The following is a 7953-nucleotide window of genomic DNA, read 5'->3' as shown; positions in this document are numbered from 1 at the left end:
GAGCGATTAGAGCAAAAGCGAGCGGAAAACTGTACACAAAATGCTGACTAACTCAATATTAATGATAATAAATACATACAACTTAATAACAAAAATATCCGCGTGTGTGTCAGGGTTGGCGGGGGGTGGGTGTGTAGTCAGAATAAATAAATTATGTAATACAATGTAAAGTATTTAATGCTTTCGCCTAGCAGTTGTCTCCCAACATTCTCCCTCTTCTCTTTCCCATCTCTCAAAATTCTCACGTCTAAATGAAAAGCCTTCGCCTACATTTTGGTCTGGTGTATGTTTGTGTGTGTGCTTGTGTGTATGTCTGCGTGTGTGCTTGTGTGTATGTCTGCGTGTGTCCTGGGTGTACTTGGGGTCCCGGGTGTGGCTGTGTGCCCCTTATCCTGCCCCGACAGAGGTAGTGTACGTGTCCGTGTCCGTGTCCGCATGTGTTTGGGTCAGGAAACATCGAACGACGGGCGCGACAAGAGCAATCGAAATTTTGTTAGGAACAACGAATGCAGATGCACAGCCCGGGCCCTTCCTTGCAGATATCTCTTAACAACAAAGACAAAAAATATCTTTAACAATACTGTAGACTGGTCAAAACAATATAACTTTCTCTCTATGAGTTCCTTGTCCATCCCTCTGCCAGGGCTTCCTCCATCGCCACTCCGCATATCGCTCCCTTACGCTCCCTCCTCCTCCAATTGCCACTGCAATCTGAATTTAAGCTAATGTTCCTACACTCCGCAGTTCATCCGTTGCCTGGGTTGACGGGAGCTCGATCGCAATGGCTCATGCCTTGCGCTAGCTGGAGCTGCACACGAGCCCGTTCTTATGGGGCAGCTTGAGCAGACGGCGCGTCCGGAACTCGTATGCTCGGCGGCAGAACATCACCAGCTCCGGATTGGTGTGTTCCGGCACCGTTCGCACTGGAAACCCGGGAGCGGTGGCACTGCTTGGCCGACGCGGCACAATGCTTACGTCTTCCACATCCTCCTCGGCGGCACGTAGGCGGCGACGATACCTGTGGCAATTAAAATGGTCACTCAAACACACTCGACAGTTTTCCACGGCTTCCACTAACCTGCAGTATTCGCTAAAGGTGAGCACGTAGCACTTGTCCTCGACGCATGCCACCGAGTTGTGATCGCGATGGCGGGAGGCATAGACCTCGTCCGGACAATCGTTGCGCTGCCGTCCCTGATCGGTATGCTCGGGTCGGTAGTACCACAGCAGCGACATCATCATCTCGCCTGAACAATTAAGCGAATTTAGTTTACATTTCACAGTCAAGCAATAAGTCTTTGGGCACCCACCGTCCTCGGGATTCTGCCAGAGGTGCGCCACTTTGGCCACATATGGCAGCTCATTGTCCTCGTTGGCCTTGAGCAGCACACAGTCCCTGATGCGGATAATGTCGCCCTCCACGTGCCGCATGGCCGGGTAGCAGGTGCGCAGCACCAGCGGATCATCGCTCTACGAAATACGACAAACTTGAATTCAAGAGCTTCCTAATATACGACAATCAAACACTTACATTGAGAAAGACAGCACCCTGGAACGCCTTGCCGGCCCACATCCATCCATTGTTCCACTTGGGCACCACATTGGCCTTGGTGGCCGGCGGCTGGGTCACATCCAGCTCGTAGCTCACGCCGCCAGGTCTGTGTCTTTGGCGCTTTCGGTTTCCGAACTTGCAGCGCGATCTGGTCCGCTTTGTGTGCGTCGCCTGACCTTGACGGCTGAGCGGAGGAGTGGCTGCTAGGGCAGCGGTGGCGCTTCCCGTCGCTGGATGACTGGGCACCAGGAACTGGTGTTGCTCGTCGGAATGTTGCTGGTTCTGCTGCTGGGAGGCTGATGTGGATGTTCCTGTTCCCACTGCTGTTGCATCAGTGACGGCCGGAGACTCACGGAACTTTTGAGCCTGCAGATCTGCCGTCTGATACTCATTGTTGTTCGTCTCCTGGTTGGATGCAGTGATGGCATTTACGGACTCCGTCTGAGTTTCAGCTGTGGACGCAATTGTTGTCGCTGCTGCTCCCGTTGTCTTCTTGCCCTTACCCTTCGCCTTGCCAGCAGGCTGTTTGCGCGGCTTCTTGCACGGCAGACCTGACTCGGAACTTTCTCCCGACGGTGGCTTCTTGGTCTCCGACTTGGAACGCTTCTCGGCAGTGGGCTGTTTGCCCCTGTGATCGGTCGCCGGAGTTAGCGGCGAGGACGCGGCATACAGCCCACCCACAGCTGTGGGCGCCTGCTTGCGACTACTGTGATTCAGTTCCGGGTCACTGAAGTAACCACGACTCAGCGTCGTGTCCAAGCCTTCGAGCAGATGCAGAGCAGCAATCTCCTGTTTCCGGGGGCGTGCTCTTTTCGGCGAGGCACTGGGCGTGGCCGAGCTGTTGGCTGCTTGATCTTTAACGATGGAAACTTCTGATCCTTGCTCCGTGGGGAGAGATGGAGTGACAACTGCTGCTGCAACTACTTCTGCAGCCGCTTCGCGTTGCTGGCGACGTTGCTGCTGCTGCTCGCGGCGTTGCAGACGCATTCGCTGCTGCTGCCGCTGCGTCAGAATCATCTGACGCCGTTTGACATATTTGGCCGGGGCACGTCCGTGGCGACGGATAAACCTGCGACCGGGGCACAGGTAATTCTTGGGCTCCGCCTGCTTGATCAGGCTCTTGTAGCTGTTGTTTGTTTTCGTCTTTTTGTTGCCGCTGGACGAGGCCAGCAGGTTGAAGCGTTGCTTGCTGCCGCCTGGCATAGGCTGTTGCTCAGCGTCAACCGGCGGTTCCTGTTGTTCCCGCTCAACCTCCACTTTTTCTGGTTGCGGTTCCATTTTGGCCACAGAAGGTACTGAAGCCGCTTCTAGCTCCAGCTCCTGCTCTGGCTCCGTTTTGATGGTGGGTTTCAGGTCCGGCAGTTCGCTGATATGTATGCTGGCCTGCGCCTCGCCGTCGTGCTCGATTTTGATTTTGGTCTCTGCTTTGATTTCCGCTTTAAGTACGAAAGGCATCTCTGGTTCCGCTTCTTGTTTCGCAGCCGCCTCCTTTGGCTGCTTCAACTGCTTCTCCGGAAGCAGCTGCTGCTGGGCAGCATAGACCATTTCCCTGGCCATGCTCTTGCCAATCCTCGCCTTGCGCGGCACTGCTGCCGCCTGGGGCACGGTGACTGGGGGCGGGGTGCTACAGGTGAGATCGTACGCCTCGATGTGTTGCTGCCCACCGTGACTCTTCTCCAGGCCCAATCCCAGACGCAGGCGGAGCTCCAGCTCGGCCTCCTGCTCCTGGTCATCGAGCAGCTTCTCGTCACTGGCACAGTAGCTTTCCGGGGGAGTAGGCGGCGGCATCACGTGTGCCTCGTACTGCATCTTGGTAACCTGAGGATTCTCGCCCTTCAGCTCCGTCTTCACCAGCATCTGGCACTGGGTGCCTGTAGTGGCGGTTGTCGCCGTCGTGCTTGTCGTGTTGGTTGCTGCTGTTGCCCGTGAGGTCGTCTCAATCGTCTGACAGCTGCTGTTACTGCTGTTGGTGCTGCAACTGTTGCTGGTGTGGCTGCTACTGTTGCTGTTGTTGGGGGTCACATTTTTCACTGGGCCTCTACTGGTAGTCAATGCTGACGCTGTAGTTGTTGTCGTAGCGCTGCTGCAGGCAGGCAAGGTGCTGCTGCTGCTGCTGCTGCTGCCGCTGCTGATGTTGCTGTTGCTCGTGGCACTCAGCAACATACTGCTGCTGCAGCTGCTGCTCTGATCGATGTTGCTGATGATGTTGCTACCAATATGAGGCCCAGTATGGACGTTTTTTGGACACGATTGAGGCATTGGGCAGGGACACTGCGGTGGATATTCTGCGAAGAGCAAAAGTGGATCGATGTTAAAACGTGTGCGCACATACTAAGAAGTGTTGCCAACTTTAAGTCTTTGATAGTATCCGAATCTAATCTTCATTTTAAAGGTAACAAAAAGGTAACCCAAACGAACGGGTATTGAAAACTAGACCTTCACTTATTCTCTACCTCTACTAGTATTTAAATATTAAATCATTCTGTTTTGTGTTTCAGGATAATCCCATATTGAATTTATGTTTGATAGCCTGCACTACAATTTGCTTCGCTACAGACCCATCGAATCTTGGCTAGCTTTTTTGGCAACTCTTCGCAGTGGCTGTCATGCATCCGGGACTGGACCATACTTTTCCTTACCCATATACGGTCCTTGCAGTCCGCGCGTGTAGCACTGACCGGCGGATGCTCCTCCGCCGGGACTGTATCCGGCGTAGTAGCTGGGCGGTCCCGGATAGTGCTCCAAGTGCTGCTGCTGGTGCTGTTGCTGATGGGCCGGAACCAACTGGCTGCCGGTTGGAGCTCCCGCTGTTCCTGCTCCGGCTGCGCCTACAGATGCTGAGCTGCTGGTGGGCGGTTGCTGCTGCGCCGGCCCGGACACCGATCCGGATGAGACGGGCGGCGGGGGCGGCTGCTGTTCGTAGAGCTCGTGCGGCGGCGGCGGACCCGCGTGCTGATAGTAGGGGTAACGGCGATAGGCGCCCGGCGGCGGCGGACCCTGCGGATGAGCGGCGGGATGGGCGGGATGCGACGGCTGATAGACCTTGCTCGAGAAGTAGGGCGGGTAGGTGGGCGGCGAGTAGCACATGACCTCGCCCGGATATGGCGCGTAGTAATTGGGCGGATAGCCGGTAGAGTAGTGCATCTGGGCCGCGTGCATCGAGCGGGAGTAGGGCACACCCTGGTGGGCGGCAGCTGCCGCTGCTGCGGCCGCCACGGCGCCGGCCGGATACGGCTGTGGCTGCGGCGGATGCTGCACCTGTTGCGGATTGTGGGCGTGGCTATGGGCGTGTCCGTGCGTTTGGCCCTGCGACTGTGACTGGGATTGGGCTGCCGCCTGATCGGCGGCGGCGGCGGCTTCTGCGGCCGCCTGTTGCTGTTGCAGCTGCGTGGGCGAACCGGCGGCTGGAACGGGACCGTCCTCCTCCTGCAGCTTCTTCACTTGCGCAGGCGGCGGAGGTGCGGCGATCACATGCGGCGAGATCAGCGGTCCAGCCGGCTGATAGTAACCTGCAATGGAAGTAAAGGATAGCACGTCATTAGTCAAGAGGTTTAAACTTTTTCAGTGGTATTTACACTATCGTTATTTGCGAACTGATTAGATGATGTTTTGGGTATTAAAACATTCCATGCTTTTGATAACTGATTTATTTTCTGTTTAACCCACTAGGAATCGCCCAGCAGAGATGAGTTCATAAGGTGCTTAGAACATCATGGATAAGGCGGAACCACGTCGGCTTCGGATAGATCCTTTTATCGATTGCACTTCAACTGGAACTAGGACTAGGACTACAACTAGGATTGTAAAATATTTGCCATTTTTTTTTTGAGCGGGGCGGCAAGTACAATTCGAGCCAATGTGAAGTGAAGTGCGGCAACAATGCATAAAGTGAAAGTTGGCCTGGCCGAAAAAATTGAAAAAAAAAGCTAGCGAAACCAGTTGAGCGGCTCCAGTTTGCTGCTGCCCACAGCAGCAGGTCGTGCCACGAAACCCCCCTAAAAGATACGTGTACATGCTGCATCTTCCCCGCCTTTTCCCGCCCACCAGTGGCGGCGGTGGTGGTGGCTACTCCTTTACCTCTTCCCAGCATGTGGGCCGCATACAAAATGTCGCGAAAATGATGCGCCGCATGCTGCTGCAGGAACGTGAAAGACTCGGCGATGTTGGCCGCCAGTGCAGCGGCGGCGGAGGCCTCGTCGGCCGGCGATCCCGCTGCAGCTCCAGCTGGACCCAGTGCGTCGCCCGTCGCCCCGGCCAGGCCGGGCATAATGCCGCCAATGCCACCGATGCCGCCGGCGGGCGAAAGCGCCGATGAGCAGGAGCCGGCGGACTGGTAGGAGCGGTCGGTTTCACAGGTGCCGCTGCTGCTGGTGCTGCCCACGCTGGAGCAGCGTTGCTGGTGTTGCTGGTGCTGCTGTTGCTGCAAGTGCTGCAGCTGATGTGGCAAGGGGTGCTGCTGCTGTTGCTGCTGGTGGTGCAACTGGTGCTGCAGCTGCACGGAGAGCGGCAACTGATGCAGTGACGGCGAGATGTGGAGCGTACTCAGCAAGCCGCCGGAGGGCGGTACGGTTTTATGACTGTGAGCGGATGTTGTTGCTGATGGCGCCGACTTTTTTGTGGTCTCTTTTAGGCGCATTTTCGAATTGCGATTCCAAGTGGTTCCTCTTTTCGTCACTCGTATAAAAAATAGATATATTTCTGACTTATGTGCTCCTGGTTTCCGTGATATTTGCTTTGTGGTTTTGCTTCTTCTTTCTTAGTTGTTCCGTTTGTATATAATATTCTTGTATATATGTACACTGTATATGTTTTTGTATATATGTATATGTAAGTCAACAAGGAAGTTCTATTGTTAAGGCAACTCTTGTTTTAAACATTTCCCTCGCTTGGTTCAGTTACAGTTTGTCCAAGGCGCCCGCTTTTCCAAGGCGTTTTCCCCTTTTTACTTCGGTTTTTTTCCGTCAGTTATTTTATTCTACTCGAATTCTTCATTTGACGGGCTGCAATCACAAAGGTAAATCAAGAAAAGCTATTGAGCATTCGAACACAAACACTTTTTACTGCATTCACTGGCGCACTTTCTTCACTTTGAGTTTGTTTCTCGAATCAACTGTTTTTTGATCGCAGTTCGCTTGTTATGATCAGTGATACGCAGTGTTGGTAAACGCGGCAATTGGCATTTCCGGACAGCTATGAAAAGCTCATTTTAAACGCGTGCTTTACAATTTCTGTTGGCAACATTTTTCGAATTTATTCATTACTTATTTTTGAATTTTTTTATTTGAACTGCATAACTTTGTTGTCAGTTTCACTTTTCAAGATTTGTTTTTATTTTATTTTGAAAATTCTATCCGACGCGATTTTTTTTATTATATTTGTATTAAGAAGTGTTACGTTAAAATTTGTTTGACAAAATTTGGTAAACAGGGGTTCTAAAACTGTGTTGGGAAAAAGATATAAGGTACAAGTATGGAGGTAGATCAGGTCGCAAAGGCCAAAGTTTAAATAGCGCGTGTGTTTCGTTACCAAATAAAAATGCAACTAATGATAGCAGATACCCGCTCTGCGGATCCTCCCGACTCCCAAGTTCCTAACGCAATTTCTCGCACCTTCTGTTCGAGAAAGCCAGAAAGCCAAACGACCAGTGACGAACGAAACCGAATGCCCGAGAGCAGTAAAAACAATAACAATAGCCTCCGAAGTTGAAGCGTGTGAAAATCGACGCCGGCAGAGACGCAGGCAGAGCGAGAAAGAGAGACAGGGACTTCGGCACGTAGCACGCAGCACGTAGAACGCTGACGTCACGCACAATAAGCTGTGTTGAGAAGCTAGCTATTTTATAGCCAGTTGTGCCGTACTTTTGAAAGGAGCCTTGTTTGTTTTGAAATACGAAAACATTTGAGGAGTCTTAAACTCTTGTATGTAACAGGGGCAATTGACAACATATGAACATACAGAAGTATATAGAAATATTCCTTTTATATGTGTAAATAGATAACATTCGGTTTAATGATAAAACTGCGGCATAAGAGACATTAGTCTTTATATGGGCACTTTAAGGGGATCTTAATACTTTTAATACGATATTCGGCAAAAAGAGACTAGTAAGAGGTAGATCTTAGAATGAAACAAGTTGTCTTGGTCGATACCTATGTATTTTTGCCTCAATAAAAATTAAAGATACACTTTAAATGTTCAAACGAAGCCATAAGCAATTTTCCTATCTGAAATAGTGTCAACACTGGCCTTTAGAACACGTTGACGGGAAAGGGATGAGTGGTTCTGCTCTTCGCTGTCCGTTCAAAGGGGGGCAGACTGTGCAGAGAGCAGGCAAATGGAAATGGGATAGATGGCGCTCGAGTGCAGGCCAGGTGCTGTCATCATTATTGTTATTTTATGCC

General features: G+C 52.1%; 1 protein-coding gene across 3 annotated transcripts in view; it reads right to left on the bottom strand.

Annotated features, from left to right (window-relative positions):
* The window catches only part of LOC6621070 (AF4/FMR2 family member 4), a 39379-nt gene that overhangs the window by 1540 nt on the left and 29886 nt on the right, over nucleotides 1-7953 (bottom strand). For 2 of the 3 annotated variants that reach the window (XM_032726797.1, XM_032726796.1), the window contains exons 2-7: nucleotides 5630-6552; nucleotides 4192-5061; nucleotides 1532-3837; nucleotides 1311-1470; nucleotides 1079-1247; nucleotides 1-1018 (exon numbers count right to left, since the gene is read on the bottom strand). The exon at nucleotides 1-1018 is cut by the window's left edge. In XM_032726797.1, coding sequence (XP_032582688.1) covers nucleotides 799-1018; nucleotides 1079-1247; nucleotides 1311-1470; nucleotides 1532-3837; nucleotides 4192-5061; nucleotides 5630-6188 — 4284 coding nt within the window. In that variant the 5' untranslated portion in view covers nucleotides 6189-6552 and the 3' untranslated portion in view covers nucleotides 1-798. The remainder of the gene's footprint in view (nucleotides 1019-1078; nucleotides 1248-1310; nucleotides 1471-1531; nucleotides 3838-4191; nucleotides 5062-5629; nucleotides 6553-7953) is intronic. The other variant, XM_032726795.1, reaches the window with a different exon arrangement.

This window comes from Drosophila sechellia, chromosome X, assembly GCF_004382195.2.
Source record: "Drosophila sechellia strain sech25 chromosome X, ASM438219v1, whole genome shotgun sequence".
NCBI lineage: Eukaryota > Metazoa > Arthropoda > Insecta > Diptera > Drosophilidae > Drosophila > Drosophila sechellia.
The sequence above is the reverse complement of the archived record's forward strand: the minus strand, read 5'-3'. Positions and strand labels throughout refer to the sequence as shown.